A 24,798-nucleotide genomic window follows, 5' to 3' on the forward strand; every position below is an offset into this window, starting at 1 on the left:
TGTTAATTCTTTGCAGATCCTCTGGTCATTTTTCAGAATTTGCTTTCCAGCTACATTTTTTTTTTTTTTTGCATGGTCACATGCACTGGGTAAGTATTAGTTCCTTTATTTTGTTCTTTGAAGACATTCTTCCTAGAGCCCTCCATCCTCCTGTTTCTATCTGTAGTATTTGTTCTCTAGGCCTAGTACCCAGCTGTCATACTGAGACTTCCCTTCATCACTTTACTATGTTGGATCGGCTATTTCTTGAATTCCATTTGATTTCCATTTATTTGGGATTTTCTTGTATATCTTTTAAAAAATTTCTAATTTAATTTTTTTAGTGGTAAGAGGCCGCACTCAGTATGGTCTCATTCCTTTTAAATTTATTGAGACTTGTTTTATGGACCAGTATATTATCTTGGTGATGTATTATGTGTACTTGAAAAGAATGTATTTTCTTGAGTTGTTGGATATAGTGTTATATAAATGTCAGATCAAGTTGGTTCATAGTATTGTTCTGATCTTCTGTGTCTTTACTGATTTTTGTTTTTGTTTCTGTTTGTTTGTTTTTGTTGTTGTTTTTGGCCACATCACACGGCTTGCAGGATCTTAGTTCCCTGATCAGGGATTGAACCCAGGGCCCGCCAGTGACAGTGCTGAGTCCTAACCACTGGACTGCCAGGGAATTCCTTGCTGATTTTTGTTTTTGTGTTATTCTACTAGTTGCTAAGCAAGGGGGTGTTAAAATCTGCTGTGGTTATGGAGTTGTCTATCTCCATTTAATTATCTCAATTTCTTGCTTCCTATGTTCTGAGATTGTTGTGAAATGCCCCTCTTTATCTCTGGCAGTGCTCTTTGTCTTCAAGTTTGTTTTATATGATATTAATATAGCCATTCCTGTCTTATTTTTTTTTATTTCCCTTATTATGTTTTGCATGGCATATCTTTTTCTGTTTACTTTCAACCTGAGTTCTTAATGTGTGCCTTTTGTTGGTGGCATATAGTTGGATTTTGCTTTTTTATTCACTCTGACAGCTTCTGCCTTTTAACTGGAGTGTTTGTATTTAATGTAATTATTGGTATGGTTGGTTTACTTCTACTGTTGTATTATTTGCCTTCTGTTTGTCCTCTTTTTTTTTCCTCTTTTCATCCTTTTCTGCTGCCTTTTGGATCATTTGATCAAAATAATTGTTTTAGTTTCCTTTTCAAAATTTCTATTGCTTTTTTAAGCTATTCCTCTTTATATTATTATTAATATTAATAATATTATTTATCAATTATTAATGTTAATTTTATTATTTTTATTATTTTCGTGCTTGCTCTAAGATTATAATAACCAGTGAAAAGTTAGGTGTATATATATATGTTTAACATTAATGTCATATGACTTCATGTAAAAAGTAGAACTTTGTGACTGTATACTGTGTACTCCCTTCCCCTTGCCAAACTTGATGCTATAGTTGTCATATGTATTACCTGTACATTCACTGACATCCCCAACAAGCGTTATCATTTTTGTTTTAAATAATAACACATTTTTTTTTTTTAATGTTGAGCCTTCTTTTAATTTATTTATTTTTATTTTTGGCTGTGTTGGGTCTTCGTTTCTGTGCGAGGGCTTTCTCTAGTTGTGGCAAGCAGGGGCCACTCTTCATCCTGGTGCATGGGCCTCTCACTGTCGTGGCCTCTCTTGTTGCGGAGCACAGGCTCCAGTAGTTGTGGCTCACGGGCCTAGTTGCTCCGCGGCATGTGGGATCTTCCCAGACCATGACTCGAACCCGTGTCCCCTGCATTAGCAGGCAGATTCTCAACCACTGTGCCACCAGGGAAGCCTGTAACACATATTTTATAAAACTTATGAGGAAAAAAGAATCTTTTATATGTACTTAGACTTTTACCATTCCCTATGCTCTCTCTTCATTCCTGAAGAAACAAGTTTTTCTTTACTATCAATTTTTTTTCAGTCTAAAGAACTTCCTTTATCATTCCTTAAAGCGCAGATCAACTCTAATCAATTTTCTTTCTTTTATTCGAAATGTCTATTTTACCTTCATTCCTGAAGTATTAGATTTTTTGTTTTGTGGGGCAGTACTGTGCTCCGTAGCTTTGGGATCTCAGTTCCCCTACCAGGGATTGAACCCAGGCCGCGGCAGTGAAAGCGTGGAATCCTAACCATTAGGCCACCAGGGATCTCCCCTATAGATACATATTTTGGGTGTAGAATTCTTGACCGAGTTTTTTTTTCTTTCAGCCCTCTAAGGTTTTGTTCCATTTTCTTATGGTGACCATGGTTTCTGATGAGGAATCTGTAGTTATTTGAATCATTGTTTCTCTGTATGTAATATATTGTTTTCTCAGGCTGCTCCAATAACTTTTCTTTATCTTGATTTTTAGAAGTTCTATTATTATGATGTGTCTAGGAGTAGTTTTCTCTGAATTTGTTCTGTTTTAGCCTCACTGAGGTTGAATTTGTAAATTTACTCCTTTCACTACTTTGAGGAGTTATGGACATTATTTCTTCAGTTTTTTTTTTTTCCTGCTGCAGTCTGTTATTTCCTTTGAGTCTCAAATGACATGTTTTCTAGACCTTTTAAAGGTTTAGAGTCCCTGTGGCTCTATTTGTTTGTTAGCTTATTTATTTTTTCAATACTTTTTCTTTTCTCTTCTTTAGAATGGATAAATTCTGTCAATTTAAATTCACTATCTCTTTCCTCTATCTTCATTGTGCTATGGATCCCACCCAGTGAATTTTTTATTTCATATATTTTATTTTTCCAGTCTAAAGTTTTTATTTGGTTCAATTTTTGTTTTCTATTTACCTGCTGAGATTCCCTGCCATTTCATTGATTTCAAGGTAATATTGCTTTACTTCCCAGAACATAGATGTAATAGCAGCTTTAAAATCTTTGTACGGTAACAGTAATCTGAATCATCCTAGAATTGGCATCTCTTGATTGCCTTTTCCCTGTGGAGTGATTTATATTTCCTAGTATTTTGTATTTCTGGTAATTTTGGATTTATACTGGATCTTCTGAGTGTTTTGCTATGGTACTCTGGAAAATGTAAATACTGTCTCCCATTCTGTTTGCAGTGGTTCAGATCTAAGCTTAATTCCTTAGGCCTTTACTCATCTGTTTTAGTTCAGTCCTACACATGCATGGTTCAAGGGGTAGTGATTTCCCCTCACTTTCTGGCCTGCCTGGGCTCCATTTGTTGCATGCTTCCTCTGGCTAGAAATAGCAAGGGTTCTACTGAGGTTTTAGTAGCCCAAGACAAGGTGCCTCTCCACAACTATGGTTCTGCCTTGCGCAAAGCTGCAAAAAGAACAAAAAGGGGAAACTCTTTGTGCAGGTTGCTTCTCCAAGGTTTAATTTCCCTCCAAATCCCTATTTTCCTTAATGTTCAGAATGCTCAGATAGTTTTTCATATTTTGTTCAAGTTTATAGTGGCTGTCAGTGGGAGGGTTGGACTGTTGGGGGCTTATACTGCCATGCTGGAACTTGAGCCAACTAAAGATTTTTGAGGTTTTTGTTTTTCTACTCCCTGTATTAACTTTCCTTCTAATATTTTTGTTTTGTTTTTCTTTCATGTTGGAGGTTTTCTTTAAATTTGGGTGTTCTTTCTTTGCTTATTTATATTCTATAAGCTGTGTTTGTGTGTTTTTGACTTGTTAATCAAGGCTTGTGTCATTTCTTGGTGAGCCAGCCTTTTCATTGGGGACCTCCCAAATGTCAGGGTCTGCCATTTAGTTAGGAAGCTATGGCAGTAGTTCGGTAAGCAATAATGGTGGCTTGGATTAGATAATTAGTGGCATTAAAGAGAAGTAGATGGGTGAATTCAAAGGTGTGTGTAGTGTATGTGTGTGTGTGTACTTGAATCAGCATCAGAAATACTCGTAAGGGTAATCCTGTGGAAGGGTAGATTACTACCTGTGAATTTTTTTTGGAGGCATCTTGACATAGAAAGAGTCTGAATTTAGAGACAGTAAAATCTGAAATTGAATCCTGTCTTTGCCCCTAACTAGGTGTGTCAGTTCAGTTATTTAAAGTTTGTTCCGCCATACTCACCTCAGAGGATTGTTGTAGGAACTAGAGTAGATGCTATACATAAAGTGTCTTTGTTTAGTTTTTTTTAAGTAACATTTATTGGGCCTTTACTATGTCAGGCATTATTCTAAGTATTTACAGGTGTTATTTTTTGTAATCCTTGTGAAAGCCCTGTAAGAAAATAGACTCCATTTTGTAGATGATAAAAATGAGGTCCAAGCAGGTCACAGAGTTGGTAAGTGCTGGAGTCTAGATTTGAGTCTTAAAAAGTTGATTCCGAAGCCTTTGTACTTAACCAGTATGCTTCATATCCTTAGTCCAACGTAGGTGGTTGAGGATAGTCTCAGAACTGTTCGTGCCAGTATTTTGTTAGTTTGCTTATTGGTACATGATATATTCCTACGTAGTGCTTTTCATTGAGTTATTAATTAAAAGCAAAAATTACTGTAGTATGTAATGAAATATTTTAAAGTCCTCTTTTATCAATGTTTAGCATGCTAAAACATTAAGCATACTAACATTTATCAGTGTTTTAGTGGGCTAAAACATGTAAGGCTTCTCTTTAAAGGAGAATCCAGTCTGTCAAAAGATAAAGTTAAAAACTTAGTTTACCAGAGTTTCTACCCCTCCACAACTATTTGGTAAATTCGTTTTATTATGTGTGCTGAGATGGGTTTGCTGACAGTTGGAATTTGAGTACCATAAAGGACCACCTATGCAGTTTCTCTCTGGATAGTATTTTCGCTCTGGTTTCTTCAAAGGCACAAGTTATAACATATTTTTGTCTTGTGCATCTTTGCTCCTAGTGCAAATCCATGCAGTAATGAATTCTCGTGTGTGTAAATTTTTACTAGAAAAAGTCATGTCAAGTGTTGTGGAAAATCTTGGTGTAACAGTGTTTTTTTTCTTTTTTTATTGATAAATACCTTTAGAAATATGGCATTATAGTGATCATTGTAACATGAGAATAAGTATACAGAAATAAATCAGTTTAGGGACACATAAATGTCAACTTTTTGAGAGAGAGAGAGAGAGTGTGTGTGTATTTGTATGGGTATTTAGGTTTTGATATTATGAAATTATTCAGATTATGTGTTTACTTTTATCAGCCAGTTTTTGAGGGTTTGCTTTGGCATGTAACACTTTGATGGATGAACCCTTTAACTATTGCTGCCAATGGCATCTTGGCATTTTCTGTGCTTCCTGGGTGACTAAACAACAACAGCATGTCTTGGTAATTGATTTTACTGTATTTAGTTTTGCTTGAGGATTCTGTTCTTAGCTTCTCTGTGTTTGCTGAGGAAAGAACAAAACTAACCCTGAAGAAGGTTCGTATTGCAGGCCTGGTCCTTGCTGGTGTTGGCTCCCTGGTTTACCTGTGATACAGTATGCAAACTTTAATTTTCTTTATTCCCCCTGTTGCCACTGTAGTCATACTGTATTATGCCCTTGCCTCAGAACTCCTAGTTGTTAGAATCTCGAAGTTCTAGGGACTGATGGGTTGGGATTTGCACCTATTTCCTGTGCCCATACTGTATTAGGCATTTAGTAACCATTGGTTGAGCGACTGATAACTGGCTGACTGAATGAAAATGAATGAATTGCAGAAAGAAGATGAGGCTCGAAGACTCAGTCAGAGTTATACAGGAGGTGGTATATCTAGAACTCAAATTTAGATTTTTTGGCATCAAACTATCTTCTATTCATTTAGCAACTACTTGATTATCTTAAAGAATGTGAAATCAAACTAGACAGTACACTGTAGTAATTTTTTTTTTTTTTTTTGCGGTATACGGGCCTCTCACTGCTGTTGCCTCTCCCGTTGCGGAGCACAGGCTCCGGATGGGCAGGCTCAGCAGCCATGGCTCACGGGCCTAGCCGCTCCACGGCATGTGGGATCTTCCCGGACCGGGGCACGAACCCGTGTCCCCTGCATCGGCAGGGGGGCTGTCAACCACTGCGCCACGACGGAAGCCCTGTAGTAATTTTTTAAATGACAAATGAATGCTTGTGATAGTAACTTTAACAGTATTACATGGGATTAGTTGCCTTATGCCTTTGCAAATGAAACTAAATCAAACTAATTAATGACGTAGACTGGAGCTTCAGTGTACTCTCTGTGTAAGAGGCAGTATCCACAGCTCTGGATTCAGTTTTTGCTAAGACTCTTTAAAGTTGGCAGAGGAAAGTAAGGACCCCTACAAAAGAAACAATGAATAGTCAAAGGTAGGAGGAAAACCAGGGACTTCCTTGGTGGTCCAGTGGTAAAGAATCCTTCTTACAATGTAGGGGACGCGGTTTTGATTCCTGGTCAGGGAACTAAGATCCCCCATGCCGCGGGACAACTAAGCCCACGCGCCACAACTACTGAGCTTGCGTGCCTCAACTAGAGAGCCTGCGTGCCACAAATTACAGAGCCCACGTGCTCTGGAGCCCACATGCCACAACTAGAGAGAAGCCTGCGTTTTGCAACGAAGATCCTGTGTGCCGCAACTACAACCTGACGCAGCCAAAAGTAAATTAAATAATAAAATAAATCTTTAAAAAAAAAGGTAGGAGGAAAACCAGAGGGAATACTTCACTGGCAGCTAAAGAAAAACCAATTAGAACTACATTCAACTGTGTTGAATGTACACCATACCCTCCGTATTCTTGGGTTCTGAAATCTGCGGATATGGAGGACAGACTGTACTATGCCATTTTATATAGGGATCTGAGCACCTGTGGGCCTTCAGTATCTGCAGGGTGGGAGTGGAGGGTCCTGGAATAAATACCAGGATATCCAGGGATGACTGTATTCAAGATTTTTGATAGGATGAGTAGGTTCTTGGATCTAACAATTAGAAAGAAGGTCATTGTTCTTAGTAAGAGCTGTTTGAGTGAAAGCCAGCTGGTAATGGATTGGGTAGGAAATGGGAATTAGAAGTGCACAGATTTTTTTTCTTCTTCTTCTAGGATGTTTGTCATTGAAGGAAAAGAAGGACGAGATGAGATGGAAATAGTTCAAAAAGCACAAGATAAAAATTTAAATTTTAGCTGTGGGCAGGTTTTTTCTAAGTATGGTGTGAATAAAATATACATGTGGGCAGAGAGAAAGAAGTTAGTGGAGAAATGAAAGGAGAGACATATCATAAAGAAAAAACAAACAAACAATCCTTTGGGAGGCAGGATCTTCTCTTTACAGTTATTTGGCATTTAGGAGTAAAGAATATAAATGGAAGCCGTACGCTAAATTTAGAGCTTCAGGGGAGAGAAACTGAAGGAGTTTTTGCCTGAAATCCTGTTTTCCTCTGAGAAGTAGGAGGCAAAGATTTGGACTGAGAGTTCCATGGTTGGAAGCGGGGGCTAGAAGAGTGGCGGAGCTGAAACGCCTGCCATGGTGATGACTAGTTCTGATGGCCCTGCTGGAATTGGAAACTAAATTTGTACTTGGCGCCCGTCTATACAGTTACGGGATTTGCTTCTCTCCTTCTACCAGGAGATAGTAGACAGACTCACCCCAAATTGGGTGTTGGTGGGGTAGCTGTGGCAGAGGATATGGGAACTAGGAAATTGAGGGTGAGTGTCATGCAGGTTTTTCACTTTATAATCCAGGCTACGTAGGATGGAAAGTAAACCAGGTGGCAGCAAATGGAAGGCCCAAGGAATAGACTAAGTGGAAGTAAGGGAGTGAAAAAGGCCAGGAGGTTGTGACCAGGAATTAAGAGGTAGAAATATAATAGTTTCTAGTAGAAGCAGTTCTAGATGACTCTCAGGTCAGAGAAGTAGAGAACTGATGGGGGGAGTTACTAGACCATTCAACTTTGCATATTATTGCTTCCTGTTTCATAGCTGAAGTGTTAAGTTGGTTTAGCTGTCTTGTATTATAGTAGGAATAAAGGTAGAGGAGATGATATTGGAGGTAGGGGGCTGGCTTGTAAGTTTTACTGATTGGGGAATGATTTAGACCCTTGTAAATACTAAGAACAGGATGAGAGAAAGTCTGGCAGGTTGTATAGACAGTGTGAATTTCGAGAAAGGCTCTTGATCTGGCATTGGCTGTATCCAAGAACATTTTCTTTGTCTTCTTGTTTCCAGATAAGGGGTGGTGGTGTGAGGATTAACATTTCGTGTTTGAGAGGCTTTTGAGGGACGTAGTGCCATCCAGGGAAACTAGGATTTTGATTAAATGTAGAGAAATCATTTTGTAAACTGACTGAAGGTGTAGAGGTTTTTAATGATCATATAGGTCTCTAGTGATAAAGTGGAAGTTAGAAGCTGGGATTGTAGAGTTTTAAATTAATCTGTTTGTTAATACAACATATGTTTTTTCTATTTTCTTGCCATATAGCATTTTGTTTTTTTAACTTTATTTTAAAATAATTTGAATTTTAGACTTACAGTAAAGTGTGGAAAAAATAGTACACAGATTTCCTGTACACCACTCACCCAGTTTCCTCAAAAGTTGACGTTTTATCACATATGCTTTGTGATATTTTCTTTGTATATATGTGTATATATACACATACGCTATATTTTTTTCTGAAGCATTTGAAAATGAGTGGCAGACATGTTATCCCTTTACATCTAAATATTTCAGTGTATATTTTCTAAAAATGACATACTTTTACAAACTATTGTGCAGTTATCAAAATCAATGACATTTATGCAATACTGTAATCTATAAACATATTTTACCAGTTTCCCTACTAGTGTCTTTTATAGCAAAAGAAAAAACTTATTTTTAGATTAGGATCTAGTCCGTGATTAGCTATTGTGCTTAGTGTCTTTTTGTCTCCCTTAAGCTGGAACAATTCATTAATCTTATTTGTCATGGATTACATTAATGTTTTGGAAAGATTCATATCAGTTATTTTATAGTATACCTCACAAAGTTCCTTTAAAAAATTATACTTTCATCCATTGGTTTTAGAACTCATCGTTTATGATTACCTGAAAGAGTTATAACGATGGTTGTCAAATGGTGATTTCCTAATTCTGTCATTTCTTCTGCATTTATTATGTAGGATTCTATAAGGAAGAACTCCTGTAGCCTCCAGTTTATTTATTCATTTATATTAGTATGGATTTTAATTTTATTCTATTGATTACAGTCTCATACTATCACCATTTTGAGGCTCAGATCATCCCAGATTTGACTATCTGCTTGTATGTCCTTGTGACAAGTCCCTATCATTTTTGCACTTTCCTACCATAGAGCAGTTAGATAATGTGAATGTATCTGCTTTCTAAAGTTTAGTTTGGATGGAGGAAGCACTGTCTATGCTTTATATGTAGGGCTGCAGTGGAAAAATGGTGACCGATACAACAGTTATTGCCACAGTAGCTTACTGCTGCTATGCTGAGTGCTTAATGAGCATTGTCTCAGAGTTGTTTGTGGAAAGTTTGTGGAGGTTTTTTATCAGCTGGGCATAGAATAAAGCAGTTGGAACATTGGTGGTGTGTTGCTCACAGTGTTGGTGTGCCATCCTCATTGAAGTTCTAAGGAATAGATAATATTACTGACTGTGAAAATAGATTATGTAGACAAATATATAATGTGATTAACAACTAGTTAAGACAGAAGGGCACCATGAAGAAAACTCTTGTTATAGGTGGGAAAGAGACAAAGAAAAAGCCTTTATGAATCATTTTGACCTCCAAATGAGTTTCACTAGAATATCATCACACTCAAATGGTTACATGCTGGTATTACTTTATGTATTAGTACTGTTAACTGGTTGATGGAAAATAACAAGCATCATCTATCTGGGTTATGTACCTTTCTTTTCTTGTAAAGACAAGAATGATTATGAAAGGTTATTGAATGGATATAAAGTGTGTGGTGATTTTCTTTCAGTTTTAGTGTCATTGAGCAATTTTATAAATGTCAGTTTTCTAACGTGTAGAAACTTATTCCTATAAGCATAGATGGAAATCTCTTTATCACATATGTCCTACATTAAGAACAAAAAAAGATTGTTTTGTACTTTCTTTCATCTCCGTTCTAGAGAACTTAGAAAAAATACAGAAAAGTTAAAAAAAAACCCAACAAAATGCAGTTTTCAAGCACCCATGCTACCCATTTGTCTGTTAACAATCATTTTGAAACTGCTAACAGTTCATCTTATTTAAAATAATATGAATAATATATGATTTACACACACACAATTTTGTTACTTCTTTAACACTGTATCATGAGCATTTCCTATTTCATTAAGTATCCTTTGGAAACACCACCTTAAATGGCTGTATAGGATTCTATTATATTGATACAGTGTGTTTATTTTATTTTGGATGAATAGATTGTTTTCAGTTTTCCATTTTTATAACACTATGATGAACAGCTTTACAAAGAAATCCTGTTTTAAGTTTCTGATTAGTTTCTTTGGATGTAGAATTTAAGAATTATCTTAAAATGAGAATTACTAGGCTAAAGTATATTTTTATAAAAAGTGATCTATACTTATTTTTTTAAATACAAGCAGTGTAAGTACAAAAGAAGCAATCTAGGCACCCAAATCTTACCAACCAGAAATAAATTATGTTGACATTTGGTGAACACATTTCCATTTGTGCTTATGGACAGGAATAATGTAATAAGAATGGGACACTACTCTTTTTTTTTTTTCTCTCTCTCTCTCTCTCTCTTTACTTTTTTTTTTTGTCTGCACTACATGGCATACGGGATCAGATCCCAGACCAGGGATCAAGCCCATGCCCCCTGCAGTGGAAGCGTGGAATCTTAACCGCTGGACTGCCAGGGAAGTCCCACTATTCTATTTTTTAAAAATGAGAATACAAAATACGATTTTGTTTGGATTTAACAGCAAGGAAAAAATCCTTAAAGAACTGCTGAATTCTAGATAAAGGTTTCTTTACCACAGAGTTGTTAGGTTCTGTAGGATTTCACTAAAATTAAAAGAGTATAAAAATCAGTAAGAAATTGGAGTAATTTTTAAAACCTCATGTTTTGATTTTAGATATTAGAGATTAAATCCCTGCTGTGAAAGATGAGGTGAGTGGTATTAATACTTTCTCTCATGTTTTCTTTCCCCAGTTCCTGATTTTTATGTTGCTTATATTTTTACTTTTTCAGGTTTGCTGTCTGTTTGCCAGCGGCTATTTATTTAGTCTTTAGCTCAATGTTTAGCATTAGTTCTGTCTTTGAAAGGACTGAGTGCTAACCACCATATCTTTTCTCATTGCTTTTCTCCTTATTTACTTTTTATTTGCTTAATTTTATGATTGCCTGGTTTTTCATCATGGAGTAGTTTTTCCCAAGGACTCATGGATGGTATATATACTTTATACATGGAAGACAACTTGGCTAGCTGGCTTTTTTTTGTTTGTTTTAATGTAAATATTAAAACTATGAAACATTTCAAGCATAAAGGAAAGTATAGAAAATGATGTAAAAGATATTTCTATATCCACTGTGGAGATAACAGATGTTAGCATGTGTTTGTTACAGTATTTTACTATTTTATACTTTTTCAGCTTGCTTTATTCACTTACCGTGTTTTAAAGATTTATCTATGATGACTCATGTAGGTCTAATTAATAAGTTTTAAATGAATTGTTATACAAATAGTGGAATAATATTTATTCATTTTGTGCTGACCAGACAGTTGTTATCTGTGTCTCACTATTACAAATAGTACTACCATGAGCATTCTCGTATGTGCCTCTTTATGTGCAAGTGTGAGAGTTTTCTAGTATTGACGTTTACAAGTGGAATTATTGGGTCCTACACACCTTCAGCCTTACTAGGAATTGCCAAATTGATCTGCAAGGTGGTTGAATGAATTTATATTCTTACTAGCAGTAGTTCGACTTCTACTCTATTCTAACACTCCGTTTTTGCATCTTTAATTATTAGAAATATTTACTTTTTAAATTAATAATTTATGTTCTTCCTGTGTGCTGTTGTTTCATTTCTTTTGTCTAATAAAATCTGTTTTTCCTAGAGTCTTCATTTTTATTAACTTATATCAAAAGGTCACCCCTGTTGTGACCTGTTTTTGGTTTTTGTATCTCTATTCTTTAATAGTAAACTACTCTTTGATGGATAAAAGTCCTATGTGTGAACAGTTATTACTGTTCTGTGCTCAAAGTCACTGATGCTTCTTTCTTCATTGTGTGAAGAGTCTCAGGTAGTTTATGCATCGACCTAGCCTTGCCAGCTGTTTGATTTTGTGTTGGGAGGGGGCAGCTCTTTGTGATTTTTGTGACTTTCTTTACTATTGACTGTCTTGTCTAGCTGTGGTAAGAATGTCTCTAGAGTAGTTACTCTAAAAACTTGGGTGATGTGGGGATGGAATTTATATTCTTCTTTAGCATGTATTAATTCAGTTATCTGTGGTTTTTGGGTAACACCGTTAGTTTAATTCAGTAAGCTTTGGGGGACAAATATTTACTTATTAAGTTATGGTGATTGCCCGCAAAAGTTGCATGATTAAATATTTCAGGTTTCTACTATGTGTAAAAACACCATGGGAATCATAGAGTATATGAGTTGTGATTATTGATCTTGAGATGTTCAGTGAATCCATTACTTGACCAAGCTCTCTCTTGCCTTTTGGTAGAAGAAAAACTCTGAGAGGCTTAGGGGACTGCATATTTAATGTGAAGCTTAATTCTGTGTCCTAAGCTCTGCTACCTGTTTTAGGGGATACCACGATGAATAAAGCATACTTCCTAAATTTCACATGCTTATGATCTGACTAGGAAGGTAATAATATTCCCAGATCTAATTAAAGGGTCTCTAAGCTTCTAGGGACTCATGAAGTACAGCATAAACTTGGAACTGATAGTTTCCTGGAAGGAAATGGTTGCAGTTAGAGTTTACTAGCTCTTGTTTTTTATTCTCATGCCTGAATAGTTTTGCTTTTAAAACCTCTTGAATGTTCAGATTTTGATTGCTAGAAGGGGGCTTATTTTAATATTATTACTATACTTTAATATCTGAGATTCACTTCTCTATTATGAAGTATACTCTTTAGCCAATTTTGCTTTTTAAACTTTACCAGTTATGACATTTCCTGACTTATTTTGGTGCATGCAGGTAAAAAACTTTGTGGAGAATCTGTCAAAGGGTTCTTATTTAATTTGATTATGGAAACAGAAGAGAACCTTTCATTACAAGTTGCCATTGTCATTATACTTATCATTGCTTATGTTGGATAGGATATGTTGACTGAAATAAACATGCACGACATAAACGTTGTGAGTTCAGTTTTATTCAGGGACCTTACTGAGGACTATAGCCTGAGAGATATCCTCTCAGCTCCGAGGAACTGCTCCAGAGAGGTAAGGGAGGAGCCAGGATGCCTATGAACTTTATTTGCTGGGAAAACCAGGTAGTCAAGATAAAAAGATTACTGCTAAGCACAAAGAAGACATCTGAAGTGAATGATTTTGGTGCTTTTCTGTGTATGGGAAGATGCAAGAATCTGAGGTCATTTGAAATGTTTTCTTAGATATGTATCTTAACTATCTAAGGGCCAGTATATCCAAAGCACAGAATGTTTCCTGTTTTTCACCATCCTGCATCCCCCTCAGGGTGCGCTGTCCCTGGGCCATGGCAGTAGCTAATGGCTTTATCCTTGTAGAACTGGAATGGCAGGGAACATTTATTTCTTTACAAATACCAGTATGTTAGCTTATAAAAATCAGAACATTGAGCTATTTTGAAAACTCAGGGTTTGAATAGTTTTGTAAATTCAAACATTATCATTAAAATTTTCTTCTGCTTATAAAAAATGCGTAGGGGCACCTTCTCCATCGGTGTTTGTAAATTATGGTCCCCAAACCAATTAAGGAAATCTTAAACCCTGGAATTGCTCTGTATCATTATTTCCACAGCAGTTTTCTATATCCTCTAAGTGGATAATCTTAGCTTCTTTTATTGCCCACCTTTGACACAGGCACCCTGCCCAGGAGGAGGGCCAGGCTGGTTGGGAAGCAGTTGCAGTGCCAAAGGAGAAAATTATCCTGACCAACATAGATAGTAGAGTAGGCTCAGTCCCACCCACATTACTGTGAATCTGTAATGAAAGAGGGATGGAAGGGATTTGAGGGAGACAATCACATGTCTGCCACAGATAACTTAATTGCTTAAGACCACAGCGTAGTCATCAACAAATATATCTCAAAAAGCTGCTTGAGTTGTAGAGGACAAAAACCCAAGTACTGGCCAGATTTGAAAAATGCAGTCTTTTAAAAGTAAACTTAAAATACGTTATGTAACACATATTTTGGTATAAAACCACGAAAGATGAGGCTGAAGCTGAACATCTTCCTATGATAAAATATATAGACAGTTATGGCATACATTATGGTCTTTTCATGCTCAATTCATGTGTGCTAGATTGAGAAATTAGCGGGAGACCGAGAAGGTAAGTGGGGGATGGCAGGGAGCAGTGCCCTGTAGACAGACAACCTTAGATGAAAGTATGAGAAATTGCCAGCCCTGCCACTCAAATATTTTTTCTCCTTTCTTTTCTCTCTTTTTTTCCCTTGGACTATGATAATCTGTGTTAAGATATATTGACGTATTGCTAAAGAGGCATAATTATAGGGCAGATTTGTAAATATGTATTTTCTTAGGTAAGATCTGAGTAAGCTAAATAGAATTTTGAAAAGTGTATCTTTCTGTTGATATAAACATTTAAGAATAAGGTCAAGTATTTGTCATTTAATTAAAGGACTATGAACACGACTAATGAGTGTACCATATAGAGGACTTAGTATTCAAAGAGAGAATCTTAGGATCTAGCCGATTTACATTGCAGTTTTAGCATATAAAAAGGAATTTAACTGGAGGCTGAATTCTTCTGAAAATAGCAATTTATATAAGATCTTTATCCCATATGTTTGGTTTCTTTGTTTCTTGGAGGTCATTGGGATGTAAATATACTCTAACTCTTTCTCCTTTAACTTACTAAGGTAATAACTAGCTGTTACAGACTTCACAGTACTTGGGTTATAGCAAGGTTATTTCTCCAGTCTTTCCATTTTATACTGTTGTGACTGGTGACCTATATTGCATTTCCTTTTAATTTTAACCAAAGTTGATTCCAAATACTTTGGAGCTTATTTTTGTAGTGTTCAACAAGACAGACATAACCTCCAGTTTTGTAGAGCTCTTACTTTAGCTGGAAAAACAGATTGTAAATGAATGAGCACATAAATAATTGCTATTGTAGTAAGTGTGCTAAAGAACAGGGTGCTTTAAGATTGTGTCCTAATCTACTTTTGAGAGATAGGAAAGATTTTCTTGAGAACTTGATTTTTAAAAAAAATTTATTTATGTATTTATGGCTGCGTTGGGTCTTCGTTGCTGAGCGGGCTTTCTCTAGTCGCGGCAAGCGGGGGCTTCTCTTGTTGTGGAGCACAGGCTCTAAGGCATGCAGGCTTCAGTAGTTGTGGCTCGCGGGCTCTAGAGCGCAGGCTCAGTAGTGGTGGCGCACAGGCTTAGTTGCTCCGCGACATGTGGGATCTTCCCGGACCAGGGCTCGAACCCATGTCCCCTGCGTTGACAGGCGGATTCTTAATCACTGCGCCACCAGGGAAGTCTGAGAACTTGATTTTAAGCTAAGACCTGAACTGTGTGTAGAAGTCAACTAGGCAGTGCAGTATGGGAGGAAAAGAATTGTACATAAAGAGCCTATAGCCCCTTTTTAGTATGTGATTATGTTTAATGTTGTTTTAAGAAATGAATTAATGAGTGGGTATCTAGGTCAGAAGCTCAGAACTGTCTAGTGTGGCAATATAAATTTGGTCTTATGTTCTTTAATCACGGTTGCCCCATTAATTATCCCTCTCAATTTTTCCTTTAAAAAAACAGATACAGTTCCTCATTTGCATTCTTCACATATATTTTTCCTGTGGTTACAGTTTCAGATTGTGTCATTTTTAATAGAAAGTTGTATATACATAAACCCAGGGAAGCTATTATAGTGATATTACATTGTCTGTGGAAAAAGCTTTTTTATCATAGGATATAGTGTTTACCTTAACATTGTTGCCTGTGAGACATGCCAAACCAGAAATTAGAGGACTTTTGCATTTTGGTTTTATTTATTAAAAATTTAAAAATTCAAAGTAATTTATGCTTAGGGTGAAAAATCAAATAGTAGAGAATGATGAAATCTGTTCCCCACCTGCAGCTCTTTGCTGTTTCTTGTGTGTCCTTCCAGAAATTTTGATTGCCTATATGTACTACACAAACAATCTCTTATTTATTTATTTATTTATTTTGGAATTTGTAGGAAATAGCTTTTTAAAAGAAAGTTTTACTGAAGTATAGTTGATCTACCATGTTGTGTTTATCTCTCTCATTATTTAAAAAGACTCAGTTATACTGTATATATTCTTTTGCATCTTTCTTTCAGTTGACATATCGTGAGCAGACAGTAACAGTTTAAAAATGAAGTAAGAATCCTTTTTGTTTAAAAGACACTTTGTTATGTCTTGATAAAATATCTGATGATACTTGGTTTTTAACAGTTGTTTTGCAGACTTGTTCAGGTGACAGAGCATCTGAAGCCCACTGTGTTCTTTGTAGAACACCATGAAATAACGATATTCTCTCATACTAACAAGAAAGGTTTTTACGAGCAGAAATATGCCTGTATTATATTATGAAATATAAAACTGTAACCAAACTTCTGTACTTCCAAAAGAAGAAGCTGAAAATTAGGCACGGCAAATATTTTTCCTTTAATGTTTACTTGTTGCTTATGCGCTCTTTCCTAATCATTTGTATCATTTTCGAATCATTTGCTAATCATTGCTTTATCATAGGCTAGTTCTCAGAAGAAAGGTATCCAGAGACAGCAAAAGTTTAGTGGAAAAAATTTGGTGGGGAGTAAACCTCAAATTAAGAAGATTCTGTTCATTTGCTTAATGGTATGTGTGTGCGTGAGGACGACTGCTGTAATTTAGTGTTATTGGTAGAAAATCTAGCTCCCTTTGCTAAGCAGCACTGTTTTGTGGGACTCTATCCTCTGAGCTATTGGTTTTAACACTTGGGCTGTTTGTAGAAATTTCTTAGCACCTTATCCCTAGGAGCATAGATAAGGTAGCTCACTTTCTTCTTGGGTGACTAAAATGAGTAGCTTGACTCTACAGATTGATTTTACTGCAACACATACCTGTTTGCTTCTCTAAATCAGGTGTTAGATAAGGCAACATTGAATGATAGAGGCTACCAGAGGTTTTTTTCTAGAATCATGTTATCTTAGAGTCAGAAGGAACCTTTGTCATCTACTAATTTTGTACAAAGGCCAAGAATCCCATTATATGTCAGTTGACCGACCGTGCAATTTTTTTGAGAATGAACGGGGTGGAGAAAACGCTAAATTGAATGGGGCTGTGACACAACAGGTGTAAAGTGGGACAGTCCTGGGGAAAACAGCTGTATGGTCATCCTAGTTATAAAACAGTCTTGCCAGATAGTCAGTCATCCAAAATCTGAAAGGATTTGTTGCCCCACAGAAAACCTAGTACTCTAAAAATTAAAAAGTTCTAACTAAAAATTAAAAATTTTTTAAATTGAGCTAAAATTTATCTCCTTGCAACTACTAACTCTTCTTCCCAGTTTTGCCCTTTGGTAATAAATGTAGTCAGAATATGGCAGTATACAACATATATTAGTTCTTTAGAAACTTTTTAAAATAAACAACTTTAGAGATAGCTCGTTTTTTTACTTCCCAAAAATCTTACAGTTCTGCCCTGTAGTTCAATTTCTGTGCCCAAACTGAAACAAAAGAAGAGAAAAGAAATGAGAAGAAAGGTGAAAAAAAGACCATACAACTGGCTAACCTACCAGGCCCTGGTACAGGGCACTGTTCACTAAACAACACTTGATTGCACTTCCATAATTCTCATCTTGGTATGTTTAGAAAACATTCAGTGAGATCTCTAGCTTCTCAGAAATAAAGTTACTAGTTATTACATTAGTATTTTATCACCTTAGAATAAAGGGATATGTATAGGAGACACGCCAATTAAAGTAAAAGAAGGAAGGCTAGACCTCCAGCTAGCTAATCATAATGATTACAGTTTCCTTATCATTAAAAATACTTAATATACATCTATAAAAACTAGCGATAGATAGATACGTTTAACAAAGCCCTCTTGTCATCCTTTTTACCCTTCGGACTAAAAAACTGTGGTTTAGTGTGCAACTTTTCATCACCCTGGTCACTAGATTAAAGATATTTTAATTTTCACGTGCTATTGCCCACATTTTTTTCCAGGAGGCTCATAAATAGGACAAGCTGGGAGGATAACTTTCTTTTTTTTTTTTTTTGGCTTGCGGGATCCTAGTTCCCCAACCAGGGATTGAACCCTGCTCCCTCTGCAGTGAAACCGCCAGGGAATTCCCTGGGAAGATAACTTTTGAGGTGATGTGTGGATGGGACACAGAGCCTGGTTCATTACTGAATATATGTAGGTCCCACCCCACTCCTCCCCCACCCTTTTTTCTTGCTGTTTAGGTAATTGTTATAGAATGTAAAATAGAACCATTTAACAACATAGCAGCATGATTAAGGAAAAATTTCTACAAATTGGCATTGTCTAATTTGATAAACATGTAACTTAATCTGAACCCTTGTAAGAACTTAGTTAAAAGGCAATCAAATGTCGACAAAATTAAACAATCTAAGAAAATGGAAATTTTTTTCCCCTGCATCGGCAGGTGGACTCTCAACCACTGCACCACCAGGGAAGCCCAAAATGGAAATTTTTATTCGAGCCAGTCTAAGGATTATAAACTGGGAGACAGTCTTTCAGAGAGCTCCTAGGGCTGTTCTGCTGGTTAGAGGTCAAAGCACAGTTAGTTATATAAGTTTTTGAGACAAAGTAACATATTGACAGTTTACATAGTGCAACAAGGTGAGTAGTGGGGTCATTGTGACTCTTTACAGAATTGAGAAAGGAATGTTATCTCCTAAGGAGTTACCTTGCTGGCACCAGATGGAAATTAATTTTTTTGAGTGAGGAGGCATTCCTGTGTCTTCTAAGGGGATCTAATTAATGTATAGTGCAGATGTACAATGCACACTAAAGGGGAGGGGGTAGTGCCTCAAATGGCAGAAAAATTTTTATGTTAAAATTTTTCTTGTCCTTCCTTAAAAGTAATTTTGTCTCATCACACAGAGGTTAATTTATGGAGACACCAAAGATATCAAAATACAGTGTTGCATTTAAAGTAAATTGGAAGTTCTATGCTACAGTGGGTAGAGATTGTTGACTGAGTTATTGGGTTTTATGGTTAACACAGAGCAACTGTTCACTGTAATATATATATATGGTTTTTTTTTTTTGGCTGTGCTGTGTGACATGCCCGGATCTTAGTTCCCCGATCAGGGATCGAACCTGTACCCCTGCATTGGGAGTGCGGAGTCTTAACCACTGGGCTGTCAGGGAAGTCCCCTATATTATAATTTTGTAAAAATAAAACTGGAGGTATTAGGTAAGGCAGTTGAAATAAATTGGTGTGTTTTATAAGTTCCAAAGCTTTACTTCTGAGATCATATGTAAAAGTATCTGTAGTTATTCTTTTTATTATAGTTATTTGAATATATTTTGACAGGTTCAAGAAGAGAGTTGGTCATTCTGGGGAGCGTATTTGTATATTTGATGTGGTGGGGGTGTTTCTTGTGAGGAACTAGAGGAGAGTTGTTTGTCATGTAGGATTTTCTCTTTAGTACATTTCATCTACATTTGCAGTATTAATAGTAGATATGGAAAAGTGGCTTCCTCTTTTTTGATACCTTCATTATTATTTGTTTAGTAATATTAATTACTATATTTACTAAATATACTAATATATTCTAAATTACTAAGTATTTATCTGTACTTTATTTGCCTTAACTTGTTCATCTGACATTTTTGCTCTTAAAAGTGTTGTCAAAGATGACTACATTGGGAATTCTCCTGGGTGCCTTGTAATGGGAAACAGAGATGCTTTATGACACCAGGGCAGAGTGTTGCTAGTTAAGACGGTGCTCATTTAGTGCCTACTTGGAAAAGTGCTGCAAGTAAATAAATGTAAAAGCTCATACAGAGTTGACTTTATGCTTATTTGACCTTAGAATTCAGTTTCTGTGAGTGGATGCTGTTGTATAAACTTTGGTGCTGTTGACTGAAGAAAAACGCATAACCTAAAAATTGAGAGTTATGTTTTATTTGAGGACTGTACTGAGGATTATAGCCCCAGAGACAGCCTCTCAGCTCTGAGGTGCTGTTGCAAAGAGGACAGCGAGGAGCCGGGGTGCACTGGAGTTCTTGCTGGGGTGGTGGGGGAGAGTAGGGCATGAGAAGATTACCGCTGATCACACGAAACAGACATCTTAAGTTAATGATTTCAGGGCTTTTCTGTGTATGCGGAGATGCAAGAGTCTGGGCTTACTGAAATTGTTCTTTAGATATGCTTCTTAACTATCTAGGGCCAGTATCCTGTTTCTCTCCATCCTGAGTTCCCCTCAGGGTGCACTGTGTGGGGTTGGCTGCAGTGGCTGATGATTTGATGGTGGGCAACATTCATTGTTTACTGGAATGGCAGGCAACATTTTTTGTCCATAGTGTTATGGGAAAAGTTGTCTTCTTAAACTTGAGATGATTTTAGGTTTGTTTATACTGTTTTGTTAAAAGTTATAATACCTTTATGAACTCCCAAAAGTGTTTTGCTAGTGTAATCGCTTACCAAGACACATGCAGACAGCAGTGAAATAAATTGACCTCCTGTTTTACTTGGCATATTTAAAAAAATTCTTTAGAGGCAAGTGAGTGACTACTTATTGGACTGACAGAGTACCACATAATTTCTGCTTTTGAGTTTATAAAATAAAGTATATTAAATAAAAGGGAAGAAGGGTGGAACTAGTATTTGTTAAATGCCTTCTGTGTGTTAGGCATTATGCTGGATGATTTTCAAATATTATTTTACAATTCTGTGAGGATTTTGGTTGCATTCAGAACTTACATATGGAGACACTGAGGTACAGAGAAAATAAGTTTATCGAAGCTCGTAGAAAGTGGAGTAATAATTCGCCTATTCTTTCTAAAATCCAAAAATGCATTATATCACAACACACAGATTTGCTCTGTGACAAAATTTCTTTCCCTCCCTCCCTCCCTCCCTCCCTCCCTCCCTTCCTTCCTTCCTTCCTTCCTCCCTTCCATATAAATGAAGTAAGAGGTGTGCAGCCATGCTGCTTGGGTGTGATTCGTGGCTTTACCCTTCCTAGCTGTTGTGATGTTTGGCAAGTTACTCTAAGTCTCTACACGTCCAGGGTGGTTTTGGCTTGGTTTTTTTTCTTCTTTTTTTCTTTTAATCTGTCAAATGGGGATAACAGTTTAATAGTCTCTATCTTACAGGTTTGTTGTGAGGATTGAATGAGTTAAGTGATAAAGATCTCAATATAGTATCTAGCATTTCTTGAACTTTGAATACATTTGTTGTAATGACGTTTTTCAGAATTTTATGTGCACACTGACTTATTTTGCTTTATTAGTAATTCTTTTGGTACTTGGGAAAACCTCCTCAGAGTATTCCACGTTTTTGGAATGTATATATATTGTTATTCTATTTCATTAATTCATTTTACATTTCTAGTTATTTTAGATACTAGTGTAATAGATATGGTATTGTGGTTGTATTAGAAGTTTTCTTTGCAGTACACAGTGATTGATGCGTGGTAGACAATATTTATTGTAGGATTGAAAGAACTTGAATCTATTTGTAATCATGACGTTTTTCCTCCATAAATCCTAACAATTTGAACTTCATCCTTATTGTAAAGAAACTATAAAAATTCTAAACTTCTTAATGACTGATTATGTCTCTTAAAAATTTTGTTCATCTTTTTAAATGCTATTTTACCTTGTTTTTAGCTAAAAAATGATTCTTTGCCTGAAATGATCTTTAAAATTTTTTTTTAAATTTGATTCACATTAATGTTTTCATTTTCCTTTGTTCTCTTAGCTTCACAATGAAGAGGATAATTCAGAATCATCTGCTGTAGAGCAGCCGTCAACTTCAAACGCAACACCACAAACTGTGCAGGCTGCTCCTTCAGCATCTGGACTTGAGACTGACTCTTCTCCTCCACCTTATAGCAGTATTACTGTGGAAGTACCTACAACTTCAGGTATTGTTGTTTTTAGTGTGAAACAACTAGTAATGTTTTTTTTTTTTTTTTTGTGGTACGCGGGCCTCCCACTGCTGTGGCCTCTCCCGTTGCGGAGCACAGTCTTCGGACGCGCAGGCCCAGTGGCCACGGCTCACAGGCCCAGCCGCTCCGCAGCAGGTGGGATCCTCCCGGACCGGGGCACGAACCCATGTGCCCTGCATCGGCGGGTGGGCTCTCAACCACTGCACCACCAGGGAAGCCCTAGTAATGTTTTTAATAGCTCGATTTTTTGTTTTGTTTTTACCAGTATGGTTTTGTGTAATTATCAAGTCTGTTAATGGGCTTCTTCGGTTTTATGATTATTTTTTAAAAAGTTTTTTCTAAAGATAGTTTATAAAATATTTCATAGATTACCTGTCTCATTGTTTTAAAAATTAATTTAAAAGTGTAGCTTGTTAAACTTTCTTATGCTTACTAGAATCCCTTCCCAGTGGATTAGCCATATAACTTTTGGAAGAAATAACCATATATACATATATATTCATGCACACATATAATGCATACACACATGAATTTGAATATATAAACATACCCGTGTGTGTGTGTGTTTACTTATATAGTCATAAACAAGGTATTATTAATGATGAATGTGAGAAGTGGTAAGTACACGTGAATGGAGGTGAAGCATACACATAATGTCCCCCCTACTCATGGTATTTTCCTGTATACAAGGCAGTGATTACTGCTTGCTTCATCTCATCCTTGCAGGTCATTCTCAAGAACTACCCTCATCTATTTCTCTGGTCACAATTTGTATTTTCCCAGTAATGCTAAGTTAATCATTCTATGATGGAAGATGCTGAGAGTGAAATTGCAATCCCTTTGTTGTGGCTACTGTTGCTATTGCTGTTTAACAGACTACCTCAAACCTAATGGAGTAAAATAACAATCATTTATGCTTGTTAATTCTCATGGTTTGGGGGGAACTGGGCTTCTTTATGAAGTTCTCTGCTAGGGCCTCATGTGATTGTTGTCTGATGGTGACTCTGGGACTGGAGGTAATTGCAGGCTTCCTTATTCACACGTTTGCTGGCTGATGCTAGGGCCTCAGCTGAGGCTGTTGGCGAGAACAACTATATGTGACCTCTTGTGGCCTGGGCTCTTCACTGAATGGAGGCTGGCTTCTAAGAACAAGCATTCTGAGAGAAAGCCAAATGGAATCTGTGACATTGCCTCAAAAGTCACAGTGTCACATCTGTCACATTCAGGCTGTTAGAAGTGAGTCACTTAGTCTCTATTCAAGATTATTGAGGAATTAGTCTCCACCTCTTCATGGGAAGAGTTTCAGAGAGTATCACCACCACAACTGTATACAGCCTCTTCCCTCTACCGCCCTCTAGAGCTTCTCCTTTGACAGTCTTCCCCATGTCAATAAATGGCTCCAGCAGGCCAGAAACCTGGGAGTCATCTTTTTGGTACCTTATTGTAAAATTACATGGTTTTTCTCCTTCAATTTTTGTTGTAATGAAATGTATTATTACCAGATTTCTTCTTTAAGCTAATCCATCCCTATATTCTTAGAATAAATTCTTTTTGTCATCATGTTCTAGTCTTTCCTGGATTTAAATTTGTTAATATTTTATTTAGAGTTTTTGTGGCTTTATTAGTGTGATCTATGACTTTATGTGCTGTCTTTTTGGTTTGGGTATTAATATTATGGAAGCAACATAAAGTGAATTGAGAAGCTTCTCATTTTTCTGTGATCTGGAATAGTTTTGATAATGTAGCATGACATTTTTAAAGGTTAGATAAATTTCAACTGTGAAACAAGTGGAGCCTGGTACCTAGAAGTTCAGTTATTCTCACAGTCTTCTCTGTGATTTCTGGTCTTTTTAATTTTTTCACCTGTGCTAAAAGGCCATTCCTGACTATAATTGAGCACAGGAACTGAGTAATTCTAGAATTTGGGGTTTCTGTTTAATGAAAACTGTTGATATTATTTTTCTTCAGCTTCTTAGTCAGTGTTGTTATATTTTAGGCATGGGCAGTGCCCGTTTTCTGTGGAGATTATGTTCTTCAGTAGGTCACCTTATGGCTGCTTTTATAGATCTGAGCAATGTCAGTTATAAAAGGTGACATTTGCATAGTGTTGCACAGTTCACAGAGTACTCTTGAATACTCTTCTATTTCGTCCCATAATAGCAAGTAATAGCCTCGCTGGGTCAGTTTTATGGATGAGAAAGTGGAACTTCACAGTGCTTAAGTGATTTGCTTGAGGTCACATAACTTCTAAGAAGAGGAGCTGGGATTGGAGCTCCCCAGACTTTAAATTCTGTGGTTGAGAACCAACCACTGCCTCAAAGGGTAGAAGAAAAGTAAGTAAAATTAACAAGTGAAAATTAAAGGTGCTCCTTCCCAACTTTCACCTGTTATTGGTGGAGATATTTTTTCTATCTTGGGTCTTAAAATTTTTCAGAAACTTACACATCTATTTTTAATGTAAGGATCTCATCTCCTTGGATATATATATATGCCATTGTTCCAGTTTTAAAAATGTATAGTTTTAATGTTAGTTTAATGCTTAAATTCATAATGATGGTTTTTACTTAAATTTTGCTTTTACTCCCATCTTCAGAATTAAA

General features: G+C 36.5%; 1 protein-coding gene across 4 annotated transcripts in view; it reads left to right on the top strand.

The window, feature by feature from the left end:
• Positions 1-24,798, top strand: part of NDFIP2 (Nedd4 family interacting protein 2) — a 75,777-nt gene that overhangs the window by 13,724 nt on the left and 37,255 nt on the right. For all 4 annotated transcript variants that reach the window (XR_003005313.1, XM_024760444.1, XM_024760443.1 and 1 more), the window contains exon 2: positions 22,009-22,174. Coding sequence is in view for 3 of the 4 variants with exons in the window: in XM_024760444.1 (XP_024616212.1) it covers positions 22,009-22,174 (166 nt within the window). In the remaining variant the exon portion in view is untranslated. The remainder of the gene's footprint in view (positions 1-22,008; positions 22,175-24,798) is intronic.

Source organism: Neophocaena asiaeorientalis, unplaced genomic scaffold (assembly GCF_003031525.2).
Source record: "Neophocaena asiaeorientalis asiaeorientalis breed wild unplaced genomic scaffold, Neophocaena_asiaeorientalis_V1.1 scaffold158, whole genome shotgun sequence".
Taxonomy (NCBI): domain Eukaryota; kingdom Metazoa; phylum Chordata; class Mammalia; order Artiodactyla; family Phocoenidae; genus Neophocaena; species Neophocaena asiaeorientalis.